The 27,872-nt window shown below is 36.6% G+C and overlaps 1 protein-coding gene across 11 annotated transcripts in view; it reads left to right on the top strand.

The window, feature by feature from the left end:
• Window positions 1-27,872, top strand: part of gem (transcription factor CP2 like gemini) — a 506,340-nt gene that overhangs the window by 453,433 nt on the left and 25,035 nt on the right. For all 11 annotated transcript variants that reach the window (XM_069828902.1, XM_069828883.1, XM_069828892.1 and 8 more), the window contains one exon: window positions 20,085-20,268. In XM_069828902.1, coding sequence (XP_069685003.1) covers window positions 20,085-20,268 — 184 coding nt within the window. The remainder of the gene's footprint in view (window positions 1-20,084; window positions 20,269-27,872) is intronic.

The raw sequence follows: 27,872 nt of genomic DNA, 5'->3' as shown, positions 1-27,872 counted from the left end.
CAGTATTTTCTTCTAACACAAAATAAAAAATATATATATTATTTATTAAGGGATGTAGTTGAAAGAGCGTGCTATTATAAACATGAGTTTCAGAAATAAAATAAAAGAGAGAGAACATGAAAAAAGTTAACAAGTTTATGAGTTATGAGGGAAACGCTTCATCACTGCACAGTGAACTACCACCATTATGAATTTTGAAAAAAAAAATATATATATATGTAAATAATCTTTTTAAGATCGTAAAAATATTTTTTCCAAGATACAATAATGGAGGAAAAAAAATGTTGAATATTTCCAAATATTTTACTGCTGTAAGCTGTACCTAACCCCTTATGTAATAAATGTAGACATAAGCTTGTACTTCATAGCTCCATTACCCAGAACAGCATAGTAATATATAATATATAAATCATTAATGCCTGATGAATATCAGTATACATGTATGCAATTTTTGCAAATTAATTTTGCTACTTGGAGACTAGGTGGTATTGCAGGTCTCTGAACTGGCAGCTGCAGGCGTGTATTATTCATGAAACCGACTGAGGAAACTAGTCACAAGTGGGGCCGTTCCATATGTGTTTTCCACTCGTCCGGTGGAACCGGAGCGAACCGGTTCAACACGATAATGTCGTTCGTGTTCTCTGTTACTCTCAGGTACAGGTTCGCGATTCACTCGTGAGGCCATGGCTGAGGAGGAGGCGGCGGCATTCTAATCTCTCTAATCTGTCTACTGTACGTGTAAATTGTATAGACCTAATGTAGCCTTTAGGCTAATATTTGAAATATGGACCAACATATTATTATTATTATTATTATTATTATTATTATTATTATTATTATTATTATTATTATTATTATTATTATTATTATTATTATTATTATATCTTCCGGGTATCACGATCACGGATATTTTTGTTGTCTCTCTCCTAGAAGTTTCTTCATCCGACATTCAAAACTTCAGTGATCATTCGTTGTACTTTGCCCAGGGCTATTTGATGTGTTCAACATAGTGCGAATATTATAAAATAAAATAATTCCAGTATGTCTTAAGGTTCTGTGCTTTGCGTTAATTTCATTTGGATAAAGGCATAATTTTTATATATGCATCTTAGGTTTTGTTAATAATCGCATTAGTTGTGTGGTTTCGAGATAACTTTTATAGTTTAAATCCTGTATAAGTTTTATATCCAATTGATAGAATAATATATGACGATACATTCTGCTTTAAGGGCAGTTTTGATTGATCCACTATTGGAATGATAGAAATTCCATATAGAATGTGTTTTTTTCCCCTATAGAAAATGTAATTCCCGTTTTTACAATATTCTGGACTTACCAAAAACTAGAAAGTTGTAATTTCATTTTTACACGAATCTGGATTCACCAAAACTGAGTAAATGTGGCAATAATTAATTCATTTAACGCCGTCTGCTCCTTTACCCTGAATATTTTATAGTCCTGGATGTAGTGTTGTAGATACACCCTACGAGTATTTCATGTACTAGACAAAAACTAATGGATTAATTTTCCAGTGAAGGCGTGTGGAATGACTTTACCAATCTCTTTCAAACGCTTAACCAATAGTCTATAAGAAATACACTTGTCTTAAGACTTTTCTCTTTTCTTAATTTTTTTTTATTTTAGTAGGTTATTTTACGACGCTTTATCAACACCTTAGGTTATTTAGCGTCTGAGTGAGATGAAGATGATAATGCCGGTGAAATGAGTCCGGGGTCCAGCACCGAAAGTTACCCAGCATTTTCTCATATTGGGTTGAGGGAAAACCCCGGAAAAAACCTCAACCAGGTAATTTGTCTCGACCGGGAATCGAACCCGGGCCACCTGGTTTCACGGCTAGACGCGCTGTTACTCCACAGGTGTCGACTCTTTCCTTAATGCAGGAGAGTGAGAAAATTAATGTAACATGTTAGAATCCATTCTTTTGGTGTTACAAATGCATACAGTGATCTGTTTTGTCACGAAAGACAAAGTTCACATTTAAAATTCAAATTGACGCCGCCAATCTGAAACTCAATAAGAATTTTGAACGACTACGCTGATCTTTACTTATAACAAAGAGACATCGAATGGAATTTCGGGTGGGACACTGCGACCCAGCGCTACGTGAGATCTATTGTGCTAATCTAAAAAAAAAAATCCGGGCGTGAACGGGAATCGAATCCGGACCGCCTGCATGGCAGGCTATAGGTCTGATCACTCAGCCACCGCAGAACAGAAAGACTTAGGTTCACTGTTTCAAAGTTTGAAGTAGTATTACAGAGACTGGATTAATCTTGCTCAGGATAGGGACCCAGGGTTGCCAGATTGGTACAACTAAAAGTAGCGAAAGCTCGCTGAAAAAGTAGCCAACATTCAGAAAAAGTAGCCCAATATAAATGGCAGATTTATATTTCGCGGATTGTATATGTTTAACGAAATCGGAAAGTTTTTTTTTTTTTCAAGTCTCCTTTATGAGAACTAATTTGAACTTTATAAACTTTACAATCTGCTTTATTGCTGTCGTCTTTCACATCCTGAAGCCAGTTTGAGAATTAAGTAGCATTTACCCATTGGCTAGTAAACGTTTTGGTATGAGTTACTTCTCCCACTTTCCTATTTTCAGCAATTACAGAACGAAATAATAAATATTTCAATTTTCAGTATAATCATAAAACAAAATAAATGTATAAAAAGTTATTCACTATCACAATTTGAAAATGTTACTGTATATCACTTCTACAACAAACACAGTTCTCTTAAAATTATTTCACTATAGGACTCAGAATTCAATAATAATTAGCCTACTTTATAATTAGGATACAAAAAATTTAAAAAAGTTAACTCTCTAATATAACTTAAAAATTATATATTACTTTTACAACAGATCCTAGTTCCTAATTTAAGATTATTGTAATAAACTACATCGGCATTCACAAAAATACTAACGCTACTAGCTACTACTAGCCTGCAGGCTGCACTTCGCCACTGCATTTCTGCTGGCAGTGGTCATGGTGAAACGAGAAAATCCCCTTACACTGGCTTGGTCATGTGACATTGTGCAATATACTGTATGTATTTCGCATAGGTACTTCGATTCTCTTGGTTAAGATGGTGGTAGAATAAGGCGAGACGTACACTGTAAAAGGTTTTTTTCACGGAGTGGAAGATTGTTATTACACCTATTATTATTAATTTTTCACAAATTCAAATCAGAAAAAAAATTGCCCAAAAATAGCCCCGAACATTTTTCAGTAGCCCAAAAAGTCGCAAGTAGCCCAATGGTAAAAATCAATAGCCATTTCAAATTTCAAGTAGCCCAATTGGCTACTTGTAGCCCAATCTGGCAACCCTGTAGGGACCAATGGCAGGCTTATGTGAGGGCGTCAATGAACCTCCGGGTTCCTTAAAAGCCAGTAAGTAAGTAAGTAAGGGATATCAATCCTATGTGCCCGTCACCTTTACACCCAAGTAAACCCTTGGTACTCGTTTCTGCTAGAGGCTGAGTAGACCGCAGGGCCATAATGCGGCTGGATGGATTAGGTTAATGGAAAAATCCACCAGGAATCGAACCTGCGACCTTCCAGCTTGCAGCGTTATGCCTTAACCGCGACGCTACCGCGCGAAATTAATTATATTACTGATAATATATATTTAATGTTCAGTTACAAAAACTCTCTAATAAAATGTGATACTATAGCCTATTTGTCCTGTTCTATCTCGTCTAGTAAAAACGTCGATGCAACGGAGATAATATTTTTACGCATAGTTGAACGTTTGCAAAATCTAATAGCCTATAAGTCTCAAATGGTACAATAAAGATGACCTGAAAGTAAGAGTAGCTCACACACATATTGACTCTGTGTAGAGAAAATTGAGATGGTCATCTTAATAGAAAGATTAATGAGCGAGTTCCAAGGTGTTATAAGCCCTGAGAAGAAAAAAAATAAAGAGAAAAATAGAGAAATATATGAGACAGTTAATATGATAGTTAAGTTTAATATTCCGTACTTGGAATAATTTCTATGTTAATTCATGTTTTATATCTTAAGAACTCTGGTTGAAATTAATGCCTTCGCCTATCTTTATTATACCGTTCATGATATTGTAATGGAAATATAAGCGCCCTACCACCAAAACTAGTTAAAATTAAACATTTTAACTAGCCAAAATTGATGCTAAGCACTTAAAGGCTTGTCCATTCAGTGTTCACATGATAACAAGCTGATCATCTACTTCTGTAAAACATGGTTCAACAGTGATACAGTGATGTCGCATTTTACATTTTAATGTTTTATTTTATCAAAACGTCTTTGCTTGATATTCATGAAGTTTTTCACCAGTTCGTCCATGTTTTGTCTGGAGTAAGTTTCATTCTGTATATTTAACACAGCTTAAGCACTTAATCTCGACTCGGCCATTGGTCAGTTTCAGTTTAGAAAAAAATCTTTCAGTCGTTCCCGATGTGATGGGTATGATTAGATGCAATTCCATTGCGGTGCACCGATCAGGAAGACTACTCGCTAAACAACTGTTATCAAAAAAGAAAATCTCACGAGATCTTATATGGATGAACTTTTCTCCTTCACATTTCGGTAGTCGTAATTGAAGGGTTCAGAGCCATAGTGGGCCAAGCGCCATTTATTAAAAAAGGAGAAAGCAAGGGTTAAAGTTAAGTGAATACCATAGTTTAATGAAAATTGACATATCATTTAGTTTTAAATGCGTATACTTTATATTACTTGCTATATGTTTCCATTGAATTATGGTAATAACTTCATTTTAACCTTTGTTTTCTACGGTTTTAGTAAATGGCACATGGCCCACTTTGGTTCTGAACCTTTCAATTGTCTTAAATCTGCCTAGTTGGCCAATAAAATTAACCGGCAAATCTGAGTCATATTTAGGCCTATGTACGAGTTTCGAGGTCTTTTCTTTTAATAATCTTTCAGTCGACAGTTTTATCATTTGTGAAGGATTAAAAAATATAAAATGGTGGTTAAAATTCATAATACTAGTGAATCATTTGGTTAGCTGCTGAATAATTAGGGTCGTTTAGGGACATCTCGACACGCTAAGGAAAAATGTTAATTTTGGGATCCGTTTATGCAAATTTTATTCTAATTTTTTCCCTAATATCTATGGACATGTTTTCTGTACAGTTGACATATCTGGTGCCAGTGTGATCATTGTATATCACTGTAGCCTATTTAAAAAATATAAATTGATGCCGAAGTGTTGTCTTCTTCCATAATGGGGGAGCTTTCGATATTAGTATGACAGACATAGGAAACACTTTAAAACACAGCATTTACAGCACAAATTTTGCCCCTGAAATAGGTCTATAAATATTCTATAATAATCTTACTCTCGTTGGTCACATGTGAATTTTTCATCGGTGCCACTTTCCCCACATGCCTCGTGAAGCCATTATTTTTTGGCATTCTCGAACACACTGAACACGAAGTTCTTTGACATTGTCTTCGTAGTAATACTCACTACACGCGGCTGAATAGGTTTTTTCTTAATTGTCCACATTGTTTGATGGACTAGCTCCCTCCCCCTACACGCCGAGCATTAAATTACTTCGTTTTGTGGGAAAGCCTAACTTCTTTTTGCTGTTTAGTCTCCTTCAGCTGTTTCCTATAGTTTTCAGACGTCATTACGTCTGAGTCTTGCAGTTTTCTTCCTCTTTTGCAACCAGATGGAAGTGTTATTAGCGCAACTGGCGAATTTCTTCAAAGGAAGTATCAGTAGTAGGTGAGGAATTAGGCAAGTCTAAATGTCCTTGTGCAAATGGTGTCTGTGGTGTTTTTGGGGAGTGGTAATGTCTTCTTCATCGCGAATTTCACATCAATTTTCGGCTAGAACCAGATAGTACTCAAACATGTTATCCTGTTGTACGTCAGGATGTCAATTTTCTTACGTCATTAATTGTTAATCCATATAACCTTTAGAATCAAGCCGAAGGATATGCCGAACTAATTGATCTTCCATGTTTGTATCTATAGTTGTGCCTTTTGCTATTTGTCCGATATCAATGAAAATATAAAGTTTAATGAAGATTGGTTCAATGAAAAAGTGGTTATACATGTAGGCAGACACACAGGGAGAAAAACAGGTAGACGGACAAAGTGCCACTAAAAAACTCTACCCTATTGTGAACTCTTCTAAGGGAGATATTTAAGATACGATTATTTAAGAGAGAGAGAGAGAGAGAGAGAGAGAGCAGCCATTAAACAAAATATTGCAATAGGCTTGAATTGAATTTACGGGAGGGGGGCACTATGGCCCAGCACTGTCGTATAAGTTGCCTAAAAGAACCTGAAATATTCACGTAAAAGTTAAGTAAAAAAATTGGAAAAAGCAACCAAGAACCTGGTTAGATCTATTATCAGGCAGTACATCTCACTTGACGATATGTGTCAGAAGAAGAACAACTGTTTGTATGCATCTCAAGTCTGATTAGTGTAATATGTAGCTAGTCGGCGATGTATGCAATGGAGGGGGCCACCCTACCCCATTATCTCCTGGCCTAGTTGTCTCATAAGTGGTGCCATCTTGGTATCACTTCTGAGGTTCAGACCTGTCTTCGGACAGTTGACTAAACAACAATATTAACTTTATTAAATTTCTCCCTCGGGGGTCACCCTGCGACGTGTGGTTTGCGTGACCGTTAGTCACTCTTTTGAACACAGCATCAAAAGTGTCTAAGGAGACTTTAATTTTCTAAAATACAATATATAATATATATTTCCTTTAATTATGGCGCTCATGTGCGCTTCTCACAGGTTTTATTTTATGCAGTCATACACAATTTGTGGAGTAATAAAAGCATTGTGCGTAGACCTTAGTAATAAAACAAATTTTGTTCAGTAATAAAAAATACAACAGAATACGTGAAAGCAATAGTCTAACATTAATACAAATTTACATTGTATGAGTTGCTTAATACAAATTAAAAGCAATGTAAACAAAGTATAGCAGAATTATGTAGATGTAATATGAAAAATTATCTTGTAAAAGTCATCAGTGTCTTAGAACTTTTTATTCTTTGATGTGTTGATCCTCCTGCGAGCTGTTTTTTTATATTTCTCAGCACGGCTGAATATATCAGTAACTTACAGACTTTAAAAATCATATTCTCTGTAGATACTGAGTACTAACTCACCGTGACCATTGTTAACACGTTTGCTAGCTCTTCGATTTTTAAACAAGTTGTAAGCAGGTAAAATCTACAATTTATTGTTGCCGCCGTTATTATTATTTGTGGAGTCTGGCGTTTCATCCAATGGTTCTCGCTTAATATTTGTAATAATAATAATAATAATAATAATAATAATAATAATAATAATAATAATGTGTCATTCCTGTAATTTCGGTACTGTACCAATTTGTGCAGTAGTAAAATTTTCTTTAAAAAACCTCCGTGCTTGTTTGTGTCATTAGTATAATTGAAGTGACTGTAAAATATTAACTCTTCTGTGTACACTTTCCAGTTGAGTATCGTACAGAAACTTGTACCTTCTCGCATCGATGGTTTTACAGATATGACGTGACACACGCATAGAGTGGCCAATAGAATGAATCTATAATTTCCGCGTACGTACTTAGCTATAATACAGGATTTTCCGGTTAGAAACTTTATTCCTGTGCTTTGCATTATAGATTTAATAGAAAACGCTATATCACAAGTTAACCGCATTTATTTTTGGTATTTTTATTCTAGTACGAAGACGTTCTGCTTTGACAATGAACCTTTGAATTGTGTGAGAATTGTTAGCTATACTAAATGTAAGTCTCTCGAAATAGCTCGTTATGTAAGTTGTACTTTAATTACAGACCAGAATGACAACAAGTTTAATATTTTTACACGTTTCTCTGCGACAGTGTGGTACCTTCGTCATGAATTATCGTTACATAAACATCTATATAAATATAAGCTGGACATGTTTTTGCATTCGTTAATTATTGGTCCAAAGCTGGATTCAGGCGGTATTCATGTTGTCAAATCTTGTATTTTCATCGTAACAGCGCCAGTATAGGTTGGTTGGAACAGAAAACAAATTAATAATATTAGGCAGTCCTCATGTCCGCACCCATTCCTTGAAGATGTCGAAAGTTGCCGATGTCTCCCGAACATATCTTCAATAATCATTCCCTCTGCCCCACCACTTCGTCCGAACGAGGCTCGAGAATGCCGCAACAACTGGCATAAACCAGTTGGAAGCCGTTCATAGCTGCTGGCAGCCTCGCTAAGCTTGGAAAACTTCAGTTGCAGCAACGCCAGGCAGCAGTGTTTTTGCTCACTTTCGTGGAGTGACTTCGGTGTTTTTTTGTCTAAACGGAACCTCCCAAACGTTTGTTTTCTAAAAAAAGAGTTACGTGTTAGTGTTTATCTCACCTTAATGTAACCGAGTATAATAAATAACGTTGCCTCCGGCATTCTCCCTTTTCCTGTCAATGCATCAGGCAAAGGGGTTACGTTAAAAGGCGAATACGCTGTTGCGTTTTCATTTGTTCTTCACTACGGCATTGTTGTGGTTATAGCGAATGAGTGTACGGACATTAAAATTACGTTCGGGACTAAAAGTCGCACGTGAGTGTGATTGTTTTGCATCGCTGTGTTCCAAACAAAGCGTCAACATTTGGGAATGGTGTACACAGAAACATCCAAAACTCTTAAAGGGCACGCAGAAATTTACAAGTCTGGAGTCCAACAGAACATCCGCATCGTACGTCAAGACATCTACATTAGCTGACAAGCAGCCCCTCCAGCCAGCGGTAAAGAGAAGTGAGCCTAATTTTGAACTGCAGCCCCTCCGCCATCATTGCTACAACCATCATCTAAAAAAGAGCTTCAATAACAACGGAAATCAGGCTATCCAAAACAATCAGATTTCAACTGGCCTCGACGGACTTTTGTTTTACGAATATAATTCCTTGCTTTATGATTATTTGGTCACCTACAGTGTAAGTGTCGGCTGCAATAATGGTATTGTATCAACGAGAAAGAGGGGTCGCAAATTAACTGGCGGAAAGTGTAGGTCCCCTGACGGCCCCACATAAATTCCAAAACCAATTCTTTATATATATTTTTATTAAGAAGACTGTATTGTTACTCTGTTAACAGTATTAATGAGTCATACTACCTTCGTTTTTGAAGGAAATTTTTCTTTGTTGCTTAAGTTCAACATGTTTTAAGTATTTCTCAGAATCAGGACAATAGGAATAGATTAAAATATTTTTGATAGCTTATTTAAATACTTGAAATTTTCGTGTTTCATTTTTAACTCTCTCCTTTCCGTTACTGAAACTCGTAAATTTTTCGGGTGTGTGACTTTTACCTCATAAGAGACCAAGCGCCATTCAACATGGACATTAACTAGAATATAGATTCTCATTCCTCAACTTGACAAGGCTGACAGTTTCAACGTTCATTCTGCAAAAATTGATAATAATTTAATTTGTGTGTGGTTGAAGAAAGTGTGTATTAGTCATGTTGGTTCTCGTGAATACTGTGACATTGGCCCATGATGACTTCGTGGTTAGTGCTCGCTTCTATCATGCCATGTCCCCAGTGCCTAGTGAACAACGAATACAATTGGCATTGCTCGGAAAGAGGGTTGCAGTGACATTCAGAAGACGTCATATCAGTCAACGAGGCGCCGGAGATGCCAGACTTGTGTACTATCACAAACGTCCACGACGTCTGCAGTGTCGAGGAGGCTGGAGAGCCGTCATTGTGTAAGCACATATATACTGCATATAAATGGTCCATAAACTTCTGTAACTGGAGGTTATTTTCTAACCATTGAATTCCTTTCTTGGATAAAATTGAAAATAATCACTTTCATAATTTTCTTCCTCGAATAAAACATTTGTTCATCTATTTTTTGTAAATTCACTTTCCTCCAAACACCTCTTACAATAATAAATTGGATGTTTACCACGAACTGCGCATGCGTAAATTAACAGCTATTGATTGGAGGTATAAATTTTTGTCTGTTGTACACATTCGACTGTTTGTAGTTGAATGCAATTTTTCTTTTATTAAATACCCTATAATATGTCTTTACTAATTTTGTTACTGCAAACTTTCTCGATGATTTGACAGTCACTGCTTCACAATGATGCTGTAGTCATGAATAATATATTTCCATCCGCACTTAACAATTTAATTACAAAATCTTAATTTTATACTGTTTATAATAGTATAGATGAGGAGGCGATACCTGACATGTGAGCTGTGCGAGAGAGGAAAGAATGAGTCATTACAAAGAGAGTTTGTTTCATGATGGTTAATATTATACGAATCTACTCACACGTAAGTTCATCTCAGACTAAAATATATCTTCCCCCTCCATACCCATTGGTAATATAGCCACGCCACATGATAAGGTCACAGGACAGGTCTTACCTCTCTACTCTAATAAGATATGTCACTTCCATTGTTTATAACTAGAAAAATACATCTTGGATTCGAATTGCATCTAGGACAAATGTGTGAATTGTGTACGTGACGTTTGTAACGTATCAGTGGAGGCCTGGCGTCGAACTGACATCACGTTAGTGTGACATTGAAAATCGCCAAAAAGAGGGCCACACGGAAGTTTACTAAAAGCTGTTCTGCGTTATGAAATCATTATTGATATTTTACAGTCATAAAGTTCAAAACTGCAATATAATTATTTGTTTGTTATTCCAAACTATCTTGCGCAAACATTTAATTGAAATTTGAAGTTTATATATATTTTTTAGAGATTTTACTACTACAGTAGTTCTTATATTTGTGGAGATCAGTAGGAAATGTAACTTGTATTTAGATGCTTTTTTAATAGTTCATTTGAGGGCTGTCGAATTTCATTCTTAAAACGTACCTTATATAAATCTGTAATCCGCTTTTGTCCTTTTTTAAACTTATTTTTAGTCATAACCTTAATTTAGTGATTAATTGTGTATTACGTAACAGTAATTACCCAAACCTGTAGTACTGGTACCGGTACATATAATTAAAAATGTCATCGCACTAATACAAAGTAGTATAGTTAGTTTATTATAACAATAGTTACATTTCATGGACATCTATTTGCATTTAAATTTGTTATGTGGAGCTTGTATCTTTTAAACAGTAATGTGTAAAGCTTTTATCAACATTTTTTCCACAATCATAATTCACAACCTCACTAATTTGTAAACATATTGAATATTTTTATGATTTTTCTCACGAAAAATGACTAACATATTCCTCCGTATTAAAATATATATTCTGTTTTAATTTTTCTTCGGTCATATACTTTTAAAGTGTACACAATATGTCTTGTTGACTCAATATCATAAAGTAATCCTAATATTGACCAATCAATATACTAATTTTAATTCCATGGAACTATTGCATGTACGTATGAGAGGGAGAGGAAGAAATGTAGCATCAAAGTAATATCAATGGAACACCTGTGTCTTCCGTCCTGAGTAATCAAACACTCTAAGTTGATATTAAAGCTTTAAAAAAAAAGGACCTTCAGTGAAGCTTTTGACAAAAAGTATGAACCGAAACGTTTAAGTCATTGGAAAGTTGATACTTGCAGTATTAGCCTATGCAGCTGGAATAATGAATTACGTGCTGGATAGAAAACTGAATGAAGTACCAGCGACTTGAGTTTAAAAGTAAGTTTTGGTAGTAGACAGTGTCGATATCCTGTTTACAAAAAATTTTCATTGAATCAATAAAATGTAGTTCCATTATTTTCAACATAATATATATTTAATTATGTTCAAGCTGTTACAATTGTTTAATAACAGTCTCTAATACAGTATTTCAAAATCGATTTTATTTTTATTATTATCGTAAATAACCATAACAATTGAATCGTGAATTTCAGAAACCTCACATCACACTTTTCTTTAAATTCAATTTTTCTCACACCTACAGTGTTCAGCAGAGTTTTTTTAAAGCAATTTTTATTACTGCACAAATCGGCACCAAAATTCTAAGATACTGTTGGCTGTTACGAGTTAATTTCTTACATCAATTTTGCATAATTATGCTACAATTATTTACATTACTTGTACTTTTCCGTTTATTGTAACTGTATGTAACTTGTACAATGCAAATTTCCATTAATCACTTGGTATTTGTTGTTGTCTTTTAACTTTTATTACTGCACAAAATTTGTTTTATTACTGCACATATTGGTTTATTACTACAGAAATTGTGTATGACTGCACACTAAAAAAAGCTCTGGTTCAGTGTACATTTCACTGCGACAAAAATTTACAGTGAATTGAAGAAAATTGCAGGAACACCACAAATCCAGGTCCCTTTCCCTCTTCTTCATCTAAAATTTATTTTAAAGAACTAACATGATTATTACTAATCGTGAATTGCAGAAACTCCACGTTAATTTTTTTGCCAGAAAATACTACATTAAAAAAAAAAATAAGTTCAAGTATGTCAAATAATAGAACTTGTTGTTGTTGTTTAGTCAACTGTTCGAAGATAGGTCTGAATCTCAAAAGTGATACCAAGAAGGCATCACTTATGAGGCAACTAGGCCAGGAGATAATGGCGGTAGGGTGGCCAGTTCCTTTCCCCCTTCATTGCATACATCGCCGACTAGCTACATAATACACCAGTCAGATTTCAGATGCATAAAAACAACTGTTCTTCCTCTGACATATCATCAAGTGAAATGTCCTGCCTTATAATATATGTACATATGAGCCAAAATCTCAGTCAGAGGAAACTTATTGTTATGCTTTAATAAAAAGAAAATCACTTCAAAATACCAAACGCTTTTGAAGGTTTTTTTTTGTGTCTCCTGAAAAAATTACTCAAATGGACATGTAGGGTCTCTGCAATTCACAATTTCATTATAGTTTCATAATTTTCAATGTGGCTTTCTTAATGCCTTTTATCTCGTCTGCAAAAAATATTAGGCCTAGTAATAATTTCCGCCATTGCTGTGTACAAATACAAGGGACAGTCAATAAATTTCCAGACTGCCCTGAATGTAGGCAACACACAGGGCATAGGAAACGAAGAAGTTATCTAGATCTAGAACCAGGTAAACGCCTGGAAACTATACTAAAGGCAGAGAAGAAGACTAGCCATAAGTCGTATAATGAAGAGATTCCAGGAAATACAGTATCGCAATAGGTCCTTGACATATTTGCACAAAATCACGTGTAGAAGCTCAATTCTTAATCCTTGAATTCGCAAAGTATTCTATAAGATACAACAGGTTAATAGGCTATTATGCTATAATTTTAATAGAACAATAAAAAAATTGGTAGGAAAATTAAAATTTCACAATACTATAATATTGTACGACATAATATGAAATATGGACATTGCGATAGTTGTTTTCTTTACAGTCCGACACGGTTTAATAAACTAGTCTGAGAAATGAAGTTTTGCCAATTTAAGTGTTAAAGGCAATTTGGCACTATTTAACAGGCGGACTCAGCAGGCATGAAAGCAATGATCTTCAGTGACACGCGCTTGTATATTTAACGGCACAATAAATACAAGTGCAGTTTGTAAATATATTGATTGCACTTTGTATTTTGCCATTTGAAGTTTCTGACGAGGTTATATTTTATGTTGATTTCGTAAGTCTTTGCACTGCTTTAATTATGAAGGTGCTTGAAGTACATTGAAAGTATTTTTTTTGTGAAGTTCTACATGAAAACTTGATTGCGGTCTGCTGTCATTCCAGGGGTAAATGGCGGTCGGAGTGTTGTGCCGACCACCACCTAATTCCATGCCCCATTGCCCCCATGCGCCTTCAAGACATATTTACCTATTAATAGATAGTCAAGTGTGTCCTCCTTCCTCTGATCTCATAGTTAATACATTGTTCATGATATTCCTGTATCAATTCAATTTATTCGGCCATTAGGCATACAGTTTTTAGGCTTCGTCAGAATACATTGAAAAACATATAAATACATTTAAAAAACACTAATAAAAGAAACAGTAAAATTTAAATAATACAATGAAAACATGAAATAATTTGAAACTTTTAAATTAAAGAAAACTAACTAAATTGCAATTAAACTTATTTATTAAAATACAATTTCATACAAATTTGTGTTGAAAAACTCAGCAACAGAATAGAAAGAATTATTTAATAACCAATTGTAAAATCTGGTTTAGAAGCTATTGATTGGTAATTTATAATATTGACTTGGGAGCTTATTATATAATTTCATCCCTATAATTAAAACGTTTGTGTTGCTCTTGTGTAATCTACAATATGGAATATTAGTTTATTCACTATTTCTAATTTCATGATCATGTATATTGGCCACTAATGAGTAATTGTCGATATTTTGTCGAGTGTAAAGTACTAGATCATATATATATAGAAATTTATGATTGTTAAAATCCGTGATTGTCTGAAAAGTGGCCGACAATGTTCCAGATAGTTTGATTTACATAAAATTCTAATGGCTTTCTTTTGTAAAATCAAGACGCTTCCAATTTTGGTTCCATTTCCCCAGAAAATTAGGGCATATCGGATTATCATAGGCTTACTTAATTGCATGTCAGCATACTATAATATATAAAGTATCATCGTGTGTTAGATTGGAGCTTAGGTTATTGCTTAGTGGTTTACCGAATTACCATGGACATTTATACAATAATAATAATAATAATAATAATAATAATAATAATAATAATAATAATAATAATAATAACAATAACAATAATAATAATAATAATAGTCGGGATACAAGAATTTTAAACTGCATTTAGTGACGATGGGATAAATTGGCGATAATAATGCAGTAGTAGTATTATCTAGTTAGTATGACAAGAAGAACCGAAGTACCCCGAAAAACTGACTCATCTTCCGGTCTCTGTAGTCGGAAGTCGTGAACTAACTGAGGTAAGACCGCGAAAAGTTAACTCTTGACATGAATAGGGCTAGAGATGCAAGATTATTAAAATAGTGGCAGTATTTATGTTCAGTGAACAGTCCGGAGACTCGTTGGAATCTTATACGCGACACCAATAAGGTGTCCCTCTTGAGGAAACTAAGCCAGGAGATAATGCAAAAAAAAAAAAGAGAAAATCATTCATATTACACAGACATTTAGTAAGAATATTTCTTTCCAGAAAGTAACATTTGAGAACAATTTTCATTATAGTATGGCCTTAGAAAATATATAACATCCACTCTTTTACTTATACTCAGTGGGAGTATAGTATTGTCGACTTAGAAACAAATATAAAAAAACCATTCAAACAGAACAACACGAAGCTCGTTTATATGGAAGGTCGTCTATATTTATGATTATTAAATCAACGAGATAATCGCTAGTCCAGTGACAGATAATAAGGAAACTGGAAAAAAATTATCTATGTACCTACTAGAGATGAACAACGATCGAGAAAACAAGACTAACAGCGCCCGCAAAGCCGAAAACCCGCACGACAGTGTTCTATACGTCGCGTCGTCGTTAACGTAAAGACTGCTTGTGAGTGTTTTGAGACGCCGAGATTGATCACTCCCGAAGTCCCGAAGGTCAAGCAGCCTTGAATCGCCACAGTTGTTTATATCTGACTGAACTTTTATCTACTTTGGCAACTGTTATAATTATATGTATAAACAATCAAGTAGACTATTTGAAACATCGTCTCTACCTTTCAGTGTATAATAATCCGTTTCCCAGTCTTTATTTAATTACTACATCCTTATTAAAAGGCTAGGAATTTTCTTTTCATATGTTTGAGATCAAGTGTGCAATCTCAAGTAAGAAGATATTAATGTTATGTTTTATATTTCTTAGAAATGCAAATTTATTTGAGAATTGCTTTTTTTTTCTATTTATATAACAATAGGTAATACCATATAATAGAATCAGAACATTTTCATAACTAAGATACTGTTCTGTTTTCTCTTTTTGTCTCATTTAAACATTTATAATGTTAGGCTATTTAATTCAATGATGTATGTTATTCAAAGTTACGAAATCTTTCTACGCTGACCAAATGCTATTTCGAGAATGATGAGCGAGACTCGAAGCGCACGAGAATGACGAGACGAGACTCGAAAGAAAAATGCAACGAACACAGCGAGCGAGAGCGGCAGTTAGTTTTGTTCATCCCTAGTACCTACCGTAATTGAATTTTCAAAATATCGTATTATCTTGTTATTACAATAATAATAATAATAATAATAATAATAATAATAATAATAATAATAATAATAATAATAAAGCCATCGGCGTAGCTCAGTCGGCTAAGGCGTTTGCCTGCCGATCCGGAGTCGTGCTCGGGCGCGGGTCCAATTCCCGCTTGGGTTGATTACCTGGTTGGGTTTTTTCCGAGTTTTCCCCAACCGTAAGGCAAATATCAGGTAATCTATGGCGAATCCTCCGTCTCATCTCTCTAAATATCCTCTCTCGATCATCAAGTCCATCGACGCTAAATAGGCCTAATCTCGTAGTTGATACAGCGTCGTTAAATAACGAAGTAATAATAATAATAATAATAATAATAATAATAATAATAATGGGGTAATAGTAGTGGTAGCACTAGCAGTAGCAGCTAGAGTAATAGGAAATTAAATTAGAGAAGATTCTGGTGAGCAATGACTAATGCTCGCTCAAACATAAGGAAACAGATTTCTCGCTTTCTTATTCAGTGTTGTGATGAGAGATACAGTATTGGTGGTATTATTATTATTATTATTATTATTATTATTATTATTATTATTATTATATTATCGGTTTCTTAATGTATAAACAATCTTACGATAACCCTTTTCAATATTCTCCATTGTAACACTCGTCCTCTTCTGGATTGAATATCTTAATCGCTGTTTCTACAGTAGGCCTACATTATGATTCCCATTGTGCTCCTTGTCTTCTCCTTGTGTTCCTTGCCTTCCCCTTGTGTTCCTTGCCTTCTTCTTGTGCTTCTTGCCTTCTTCTTGTGCTTCTTGCCTTGCCTTCCCCTTGTGTTCCTTGCCTTCTTCTTGTGCTTCTTGCCTTCTTCTTGTGCTCCTTGCCTTCTCCTTGTGTTCCTTCCTTCCTCTTGTGCTCTTGCCTTTCCCTTGTGCTTCTTGCCTTGCCTTCCCCTTGTGATCCTTGCCTTCTTCTTGTGCTTCTTGCCTTCTCCTTGTGTTCCTTCCTTCCTCTTGTGCTCTTGCCTTTCCCTTGTGCTTCTTGCCTTGCCTTCCCCTTGTGATCCTTGCCTTCTACTTGTGCTTCTTGCCTTCTTCTTGTGCTTCTTGCCTTCTTCTTGTGCTCCTTGCCTTCTCCTTGTGTTCCTTCCTTCCTCTTGTGCTCTTGCCTTTCCCTTGTGCTTCTTGCCTTGCCTTCCCCTTGTGATCCTTGCCTTCTTCTTGTGCTTCTTGCCTTCTTCTTGTGCTTCTTGCCTTCTTCTTGTGCTCCTTGCCTTCTCCTTGTGTTCCTTCCTTCCTCTTGTGCTCTTGCCTTTCCCTTGTGCTTCTTGCCTTGCCTTCCCCTTGTGATCCTTGCCTTCTTCTTGTGCTTCTTGCATTCTTCTTGTGCTTCTTCCCTTCTTCTTGTGCTCCTTGCCTTCTCCTTGTGTTCCTTCCTTCCTCTTGTGCTCTTGCCTTTCCCTTGTGCTTCTTGCCTTGCCTTCCCCTTGTGATCCTTGCCTTCTTCTTGTGCTTCTTGCCTTCTTCTTGTGCTCCTTGGCTTCTCCTTGTGTTCCTTCCTTCCTCTTGTGCTCTTGCCTTTCCCTTGTGCTTCTTGCCCTGCCTTCCCCTTGTGATCCTTGCCTTCTTCTTGTGCTTCTTGCCTTCTTCTTGTGCTTCTTGCCTTCTTCTTGTGCTCCTTGCCTTCTCCTTGTGTTCCTTCCTTCCTCTTGTGCTCTTGCCTTTCCCTTGTGTTTCTTGCCTTGCTTTCCCCTTGTGATCCTTGCCTTCTTCTTTTGCTTCTTGCCTTCTTCTTGTGCTTCTTGCCTTACCTTCCCCTTGTGTTCCTTGCCTTCCACTTGTGTTCCTTCCTTCCTCTTGTGCTTCTTGCCTTGCCTTCCCCTTGTGTTCTTTGCCTTCCCGTCGTGTTCCTTGTGTTTCTTGCCTTCCCTTTGTGTTCCTTGCCTTCTCCTTGTGTTCCTTCCTTCCTCTTGTGCTCTTGCCTTTCCCTTGTGCTTCTTGCCTTGCCTTCCCCTTGTGTTCCTTACCTTCTTCTTGTGCTTCTTGCCTTGCCTTCCCCTTGTGTTCCTTGCCTTCTTCTTGTGCTTCTTGCCTTCTTCTTGTGCTCCTTGCCTTCCCCTTGTGTTCCTTGCCTTCCCCTTGTGTTCTTTGCCTTCCCCTTGTGTTCCTTGCCTTCTTCTTGTGCTCCTTGCCTTCCCCTTGTGTTCCTTGCCTTCCCCTTGTGTTCCTTGCCTTCCCCTTGTGTTCCTTGCCTTCCCCTTGTGTTCCTTGCCTTCCCCTTGTGCTCCTTGCCTTCTTCTTGTGTTCCTTGCCTTCCCCTTGTGTTCTTTGCCTTCCCCTTGTGTTCTTTGCCTTCCCCTTGTGTTCCTTGCCTTCCCCTTGTGTTCTTTGCCTTCCCCTTGTGCTCCTTGCCTTCCTCTTGTGTTCTTTGCCTTCCCCTTGTGTTCTTTGCCTTCCCCTTGTGTTCCTTGCCTTCTTCTTGTGCTCCTTGCCTTCTTCTTGTGCTTTGCCTTCCCCTTGTGTTCCTTGCCTTCCCCTTGTGTTCTTTGCCTTCCCCTTATGATCCTTGCCTTCCTCTTGTGTTCTTTGCCTTCCCCTTGTGTTCCTTGCCTTCCCCTTGTGTTCTTTGCCTTCCCCTTGTGCTCCTTGCCTTCTTCTTGTGTTCCTTGCCTTCCCCTTGTGTTCTTTGCCTTCCCTTTGTGTTCCTTGCCTTCCCCTTGTGTTCCTTGCCTTCTTCTTGTGCTCCTTGCCTTCTTCTTGTGTTCTTTGCCTTCCCCTTGTGTTCCTTGCCTTCCCCTTGTGTTCTTTGCCTTCCCCTTGTGTTCTTTGCCTTCCCCTTGTGTTCTTTGCCTTCCCCTTGTGCTCCTTGCCTTCCTCTTGTGTTCTTTGCCTTCCCCTTGTGTTCTTTGCCTTCCCCTTGTGTTCCTTGCCTTCTTCTTGTGCTCCTTGCCTTCTTCTTGTGTTCTTTGCCTTCCCCTTGTGTTCCTTGCCTTCCCCTTGTGTTCTTTGCCTTCCCCTTATGCTCCTTGCCTTCCTCTTGTGTTCTTTGCCTTCCCCTTGTGTTCCTTGCCTTCCCCTTGTGTTCTTTGCCTTCCCCTTGTTCTCCTTGCCTTCTTCTTGTGTTCCTTGCCTTCCCCTTGTGTTCTTTGCCTTCCCCTTGTGTTCCTTGCCTTCCCCTTGTGTTCCTTGCCTTCTTCTTGTGCTCCTTGCCTTCTTCTTGTGTTCTTTGCCTTCCCCTTGTGTTCCTTGCCTTCCCCTTGTGTTCTTTGCCTTCCCCTTGTGTTCCTTGCCTTCTTCTTGTGCTCCTTGCTTTCTTCTTGTGTTCTTTGCCTTCCCCTTGTGTTCCTTGCCTTCTTCTTGTGCTCCTTGCCTTCTTCTTGTGTTCTTTGCCTTCCCCTTGTGTTCTTTGCCTTCCCCTTGTGTTCTTTGCCTTCCTCTTGTGTTCTTTGCCTTCCCCTCGTGTTCCTTGCCTTCCCCTTGTGTACTTTGCCTTCCCCTTGTGTACTTTGCCTTCCCCTTGTGTTCCTTGCCTTCCCCTTGTGTTCATTTCCTTCTTCTTGTGCTTCTTGCCTTCTTCTTGTACTCCTTGCCTTCCCCTTGTTCTTCTTGCCTTCCCCTTGCATCCCTTGCCTTCCTCTTGTGGTCCTTGTCTTGCTCTTGTACTCCTTGTCTTCCACTTGTGTTCCTTGTTTTCCCCTTATTCTTCTTGTCTTCCCCTAGTGTTCCTTGTCTACGCTTTATTCTCCCTGTATTCTCCTTCCGCGCGATGTTCGTTAATAATCTCTTCTGCGTAAAGATACGCAGAACAGTAAAGCTCTGCACCTGTCTACAGGTGATCGCACTCACACGTAATTTTACGTATAGTAACGTAAAGATACATAGTGTAGTAAAGCTATGTACCTGTTGATTTCTTAAGGCTAAACGTGTACTCTGTCACTTCAATTTCAGCGGAAACCAGCCCAGAGGAGGTCGTGGCACTCCTACAGGCAACAGTGCTGTGACTCCTGTGGCCATTGTGACAGCTAAGGAGGAGCCCCGCAGCCAGCCGGTAGTTACGAATTTGTCAGCACTTCCAGCACCGCCTACTAATGCAGTGTTACCAGATTCACAACCTCTTTCGACAGAATTGCCGGTAAGTTGCTAATAAGAGATTTCAGCATAACTTAACCATAACATGCATGTTTTCTGTGAACAGTTTCTCCCCTCTTTCATTATGTTTGTATATTTTGCCATTCTCTTTGTCATTATTTTATTCTTTATTTGTTTTATTCTCTTCTTTTCTTTTTCTTTTTTCCTATATCATCGTCCTGTCTTTTTATTTTCTTTTATTGCTTTCCATTTCTTTTATTTTATTTCCTTTTATTGCCTTCAATTTATTTTATTTTATTTCTTCTTATTGCTGTGTGTGTGCGTGCGCATATATAACCTACATGGAAAAGTTTATTATAATTATATTCATGGGAGAGGGTTACAATTTATTTAAAAATTATGTACGCTTAACAGACTCATTTCTAATACATGTCATGTGTAACCATAGAAAGCTAATATAAGATTGGCGTTATTCACATACAGATAGATAACGATATTTATGGGATATTCTCATGTGCTTATATACAGGATACCAGTTAATTGTTAATTGTCTGTGGCTCAGAAACAGTTCTTTACTTGTCCAGTTAATAGTACATTCTGGTTTAATGCATTATGGTTATTATTTGAGGATTGACTGTTATTCATAGCTTGTTCATTAGATAGCCTACATTTAAATCACAGAAAATTGTATTTATTTATCCTAATTGCATTACCCTAACTCCTGTATGGATGTTATACGCAATCATAGGGATTTTCCTCAAATCCCCTGTCACTTTTATTTGTAATATAATATGTTTCCTCAATAGATCTAAATAAATGACTGAATACACATTTAACAGTTATTTTCTCTTCTTGTCTATGACACAATATTTATATCATTTCTATTGATAGGAATTTAGCATGCAAAGGTAGTTTGAGTGTTTCGGTTGACCTGTTTTTTAACATACAAATTACGTTTTAGTTTTCATTCTTTTCTAAAAAATTTCTGGTGGATATAAGAAATTTAATCAGTAGTATTGAGGAACAGATGAAAAGAACGGTCGCACAGATAGATTATGAAAGTCGACTGGGGACGGATTAACAAAATTCCTTTTTCTTGATCGTGACACTTCGAGTGTAAAGACCATTATAATCTGTTTTTTTTTTTAACAATAGTATTGACAAACGAGGAGGGAGTGTCAGCTGTGAAACTTGTCTCATTGCATCTTCAGTCACCAAAACTTCTTACACGAATCGGGTTTTGTAAACCTGTCTGGAAAGCTAATGCCCTAGACTGAAACACGAAGTTAATATTCTATTTTTCTGGCTTTTCAAATGTATTTTGTAAAGTCACGCAGTATTCTAAAATATTTTTAAATTTGCATTTTTCTTAATTTTTTATAGATATGCCAATTGTCAGTATTTTATACATTGAGAAAGACATTCTTCTTTTATAATTAAATAATTTTGAAAGGGACTGTAATAAATCCAATATGGTTTCGTTATTTGATGACAGCAAACGTATGCGTCCACAGCTGTGGAGTAACGGTTAGCATGCCTGACCGTGAAAGGAGCGGACCCGGGTTCAAATCTTGGTTGGGACAAGTTACCTGGTTGAGGTTTTTTTGGAGGTTTCCCTAAATCCATTAAGAGCAAATGCTGGGTAATTTTCGGCGCTGGACCCTAGACTCATTTCGCTGGCTTTATCACCATCTCATTCAGACGCTAGATAACCACAGCACTTGATAAAGCGTCGTAAAATAACTAATTAAAAAAAAACAAGAAACAAACATATGCGTCCACTTGGTAGCACCTCGTCCCCTTTTAGCTCGATTTGATAGTGATGCATAGGAATGGTCATGGGTGAGCAACTCGTGCTCTCGAAGTGTCAACACAACGTCAGTGCAGGTAGAACAGACTCTGTACTAGCTGTAGTGTCTGTATGCGGCGTTGCTTACGAGATTATACAAGCTGGCGCATAGCGCTTGAAATACGAAAGTGGTTCCCGCGTAACGCCAATTCCGCCGCTCAGAGCGCTGTTCGGTTCTAGATATTCGTAGCAGAAGAGTTAAATGACATTGACATTTGGGACATTTAAAGGATTCGCCGTTGCTTATTAAATGCTTCGTACAATATTTTATGGTCAGTAGACGTAATTTCAAAACTTCTACAGTACATCTCAATTATATTAAAAGAAATGGCTGTCATTCATGATATTAAAAGATATTACATATGATAAACTAAGACACACTATCTTCCTGTTGTTCAATTCATACACCATACCTATCAAAGAAACGTAATACATTTTACAAGAACACTGTAGTCTACCCTCTTCACGTATTTATTTATTTATTATTATTATTATTATTATTATTATTATTATTATTATTATTATTATTATTAAGTTCCAGTGAATTAAAGTATTGTATTATCTTCTATTCCCCTGAATTCATTATTTCCACTTACTAGTAGTTCAAGTATTGCACTATTGTCGTAACATTTTCTATTAACTACCCTTTTTCCTTATTCCGCGCTCGTCTTCTCCTGAGTCAAAGACAATACTATCACAGTCTAGTCACGAAGCTTGAGTTGCGAGGGTGCTAGGAACAATAGACTACACCGGTACTATTTCACATTGTAATGAGGCGATATTAGCGATCCTAGTGGTTAGCAACTATCTATGGATGCATATTTACTACGTATTGACCTTCGTGACTGTATATACTAGACTGTGGTACTATAATCGTCGGCACTGTTTGTTCTTCCATCCTTCTGACGTGGTCAAGCTATTCTCCCTGACGGTTCTGCTGTGGCAGTGAAAATTAGTATATTAGTATGATTGTCCACTCATCACAAAGCATGCAAACTGTTATACGATTCTAGAACATTCCGATTTTTGTTCTACTATTAATTTTGGATGTTTATTTCGTTCCATTTAAATCCTGTTTCCCAGTAGCGACGATTCGTTCACTAGGCTAACAAACTGTCAAACGTTCCAAGATAAAACCCAGCAGAAAATTAGGATTTTTTAAAAATAGTTTCTTTGGATGTTTCACGTTCCCATTTAGTTTACTTTAACCCTGAACTTCCAATAGTCAGAATGGTGCATTTAAGGTAACTCAGCACAAAATGTAGAAGCTGTTACACGACTAAAAATCTCTATTTCTAACTGTATTTTTATATTATTAAGATTCATTCAGAGATACGAAATTTTTCAGGATTTTAAGAGATTGGCCATCTTATCCAGTTAAGTTTGATTGAAAAAACAGGATAGCAATGATTTTGAAAACATGATGACTAGAGACAGGATTTTCATGCACTATCAAATCGTAAAATATGCATGCATCCATGCACTATCAAATGGCCAAATATGCATAATGAAGAAAAAAAAACACTGAAAATATGCACTATCAAAATGGAAACTTGCATTTTATTTTAGAATGACACAATGTACTACTAACAGTCCTTCCAAATTTCTAAGATATTCTTTTCCCTTGATCCACTGTGCCACAAGATCTCTTCTCGAACATTTAATCGGGGACATTACAACACTTCACAGAACACAAATACAGTAGCTAATTCACAAAACACCTGTACATGTAGCCTACTGCAGACCTTCTACCTATCTACTTGTCCAAATTAAAAGCATGTTAGAGGTAGCATTTTAGTGCTATTGTCGCCAAACTACAAAGTATGGGAGGGAGCAGAAGAGGCATCCTTCTAATAATAATTTTAGCCTCAGGGTAAGACTTGTAGAGAAGAGGAGTGTGAAATTCCAGTGTGACAATACAATGAGAGGATTAGCTGGTAAGGTTCAAAGTCCTCAGGTAGAAACCCTGCAAACCATTAGCATTTCACTTATATTTTTCAGTACATATACTCAAATATTGTAAGCTTAGAAATAGCAAACTCTACGAGGCAACATTTATAAAATGCAGAATCATGCAATTTAATATAAAATATGCAATGAAACTATAAAAATGGATGTAATATGCAACATAAACCTCAAAATATGCATTATTAAACTTAAAATCTAAAAAAAAAAACATGCATTATGCATGAATTTACCACTAAAAAGACCAAAACATGCAAATATGCACGGGAAAAGTATACATACATATTTAAAATCACTAAGCCATGAAACGGATATTTACAAAGTTTGAGAACTGTAGCAAGCTTATATAAAAACATACATTTGCATGGAAATCCTGTCTCTAATGATGACAACTACATGAATATGGAAAAACAACTTGCTAGTGATTTGACGTGATAAAAGCGCCTCTCGTCCCTCTTTCCTCAATACTTTCATCAGGATGTAAAAAAATAACGAAATCTGTACTCGCCTGAAGAAGATAATACGTACATATATTGAGTAACTCTGTAAGCATGTTCTAAGGTCATCCTGAGATACATCTAGTGTTGTAGATGTTGAGTGTAAGTTGACCAAGTTAGAACTGGTTCTTGCAGTGTCATTCAGCCAATACCAAGTCAGAACCAGATATGTATAGTGTGGGGCAGCGTATAAATAAATATTCTAAGCAATGGACCTTGACAGTCAGCGAGCTCCAGATATTACAACTTCTTGTACAGTTAATTAAATTATTACACAGTGGAAAGATTATTTTAATCATCTGTTCGTATATAAGATAACGTACAATGTAATTATATACTGAATGTAACAAATACCCCCTATATTAGTACTCACATGTTATCTATATGGAAGGAACTGTTCAGTTTGATAACCTTTCACATTAGCATTGCAGTGAGAATTTCCATGTGGAAATAGACTTAATATCTCAGATAAACAACCTGTCATTCAGTGACATATTTTTTTAGCTGACTATGATTCTAACTCGATGATCGAATGGCTGTCGTGTTTGTCATTCTATTCAAAATTCTTAGGTTTAAAACTCAAGCGATGACTTGAAAGACATATTTTTTTTTATAGATAATTGTATTTAACTGGCTATGGTTCTTCCTCTGTATTCGAATGGTTATTATCAGAGACCGGAACTTTGGCAGAATGCCTTTTTAAATGTGTTAAATCGATCTTCATTTTGAAAGTAAATCTGTACGAATCATACCTTTGTGATTTAAACGTCACACTTTTATGTTGCCCTTTTCTGCCTTTTTAATATAAATGCCTAATTTACAAAATAAAAAATGTTTTTTTTGTCTTTATTTGATTATTTATCTATTATTTATTAATTTATTATTAAAAATTGCCTACAGGTATATTTTAATTTATTTCTATAACCGCTACAATGAAAGTGATTTCACCGAATGTATATTATTGTCTTTCAGTCAGTTCATATTCTCTTTGCAACAATGAATGCTGCCGTGCAAAAATGTATAACAGAAAGCGTTTTAATTATCGCATGTGTTTATTTGACAAGGCAACAATAAGTGCGGGTCTAACGTTATTTTTAACGGTTATTTTTCTTTCAGTTTTCATTGCGACGTTGTTGTAGTTTTTTTTAGTAGGTTATTTTACGACGCTTTATCAACAGCTTAGGTTATTTAACGTCTGAATGAGATTAAGCTGATAATGCCGGTGAAATGAGTCCGGGTTCCAGTACCGAAAATTACCCAGCATTTGCTCATATTGGGTTGAGGGAAAACCCCGGAAAAAACCTCAACCAGGTAACTTGTCCCAACCGGGAATCGAACCCAGGCCACCTGGTTTCGTGGCCAAACGCGCTAACCGTTACTCCACAGGTGTGGATACGTTGTTTTAGCTAGCTAAATATTTCATATCGCAACATACTCGTATCAGTATAACCAAACACAAAAATGCACTTTCCAAGGGTAATGGGAAGAAGATTTCTTTGCTTCCAACAGTAATTGCAACATCGAGTCGAAAATCTCAATTTGCATTCGATTTATGTAAAGCTTTTCTTGCTGCCGAAATCCCTTTGTGGAAAATGCAACGTTGTAGGTCTAGTGCAAGGTTTTTGTAATTGTCTCTTATTGCGTATTTTAGCTACTTATAATGCCCTTTTGGTTGCCTATTTTAATGATTCATAATGGCTAAACTTCCTGTCTCTGGTTATTATGCTTGCCATTTTATTCGAAATTCGTGGATTCAAACTCAAGTGAGGATTATAAAAAGTTAGATTTTGATTTATTTTGGAAGAATAAAAGTAAAGATGGAAATACCGTATCATAGATTTATGACGCCTAGGTGAACTGTGTCCCTGAATGAGACGACTTAATAAGAAAATTACTAGCAGTTTCTCTTCCACGTCAGAAATTTAGCTCTGCTAATTATCATCTTTGCCTACCATCTTCACATCAAGGGCAATGAACGTAGCCCTATAAGAGAAATTTTACATTGTCAGATTAGCAGGATTCAAGAAGGTTGACTTCGTCCATGTCCAGAGACATTGAGAATCAACCATGCTAGCCTTGTCCGTTATGTAGCCTACGTAATAGTGTAACTAGGCGCATTTGTAATGCTTCGTTCGTGGACATGAATGTTTGTTCCTTATCAGTGTACTGTGTTTTTATTGCCTTGAGTGCAGTACTGTACCCAAGTGACGGGAATCCTACTCTATGTCTGTTTAGAGTAGGAGGGACATACATAAAGCATGTCTGATAGAGAAGGAAACTCCTTGAAGAATTTTTGTATGTAAAGCGAAAGATCAAATTCCCCATCGTTGCAAAGCTTCAAATGTTAATTTTACATTCTATATGTTCATACTAGAAACGCTACATTCCTTTTAATGCGACTTAATTCATGTACATCGCGGCTTCCGTTCAGAACAACATGAGCCGTTCACGTTTAAGCAATGTTGCCTAATTGTAACGTTAAGACTTGGTCGCTATTAATTATGGTAAGTTAAATATTAGATGCGCCTAGATCAGACCTGCAGAACTGTAGCTCCTCAGAAAGACTGTCTTCTTACCCTTTCTACCCCACTCACCTTTTCTACCAGTGTGGTCATAGCGTTCTAGTTACAATTGCCTATATGAACATTCATCCTAGCGGCGGCAGGTACACAATACGCGCACTGCAGTTCTACTACTTCCAAAGGAAATGAAATATGATTATTTTGTTATTGAAGCAGACGAAAGAATTGTTCGTTTACTGTGTCCCATCCAATTTATTTCTATTCGTCATTTCAATATTAAACAACATTTAAATAAAATCCATATTAAGAATTATGGAATAGACAAACTTTCGGACAAGTTCATTATTATGAACTATATATTGATTACTTACTTACTTACTTACTTACTTACTTAGGGCTTTTAAGGAACCCGGAGGTTTATTGCCGCCCTCACATAAGCCCGCCATCGGTCCCTATCCTGAGCAGAGTAATCCAGTCTCTACCATCATATCCCGTCTTCCTTAAATCCAGAGCTGGGCAGCAAGAGCGGATGCTACTCTCTCACGGGGAGCCGTATGAATATTAAGCGTCCCCGTTTAGAGTCTAGAGTCTAGGGTTCCGCTCCCGATGCCCAGCCCTGCTTAAATCCATTTTGATATTATCCTCTCATTTACATCTCGGCCTCCCCGAAGATTTTTCCCTCCGGCCTCCCAACTAACACTCTATATTCATTTCTGGATTCGCCCATACGAGCTACATCCCCTGTCCATCTCAAACATATGGATTTTTATGTTCCTAATTATGTCAGGTTAAGAATACAATGCGTGCAGTTCTG

This window comes from Periplaneta americana, chromosome 1 (genome assembly GCF_040183065.1).
Source record: "Periplaneta americana isolate PAMFEO1 chromosome 1, P.americana_PAMFEO1_priV1, whole genome shotgun sequence".
NCBI classification, from domain to species: Eukaryota; Metazoa; Arthropoda; class Insecta; order Blattodea; family Blattidae; genus Periplaneta; species Periplaneta americana.
This window is presented reverse-complemented; position numbering and strand designations above follow the sequence as displayed.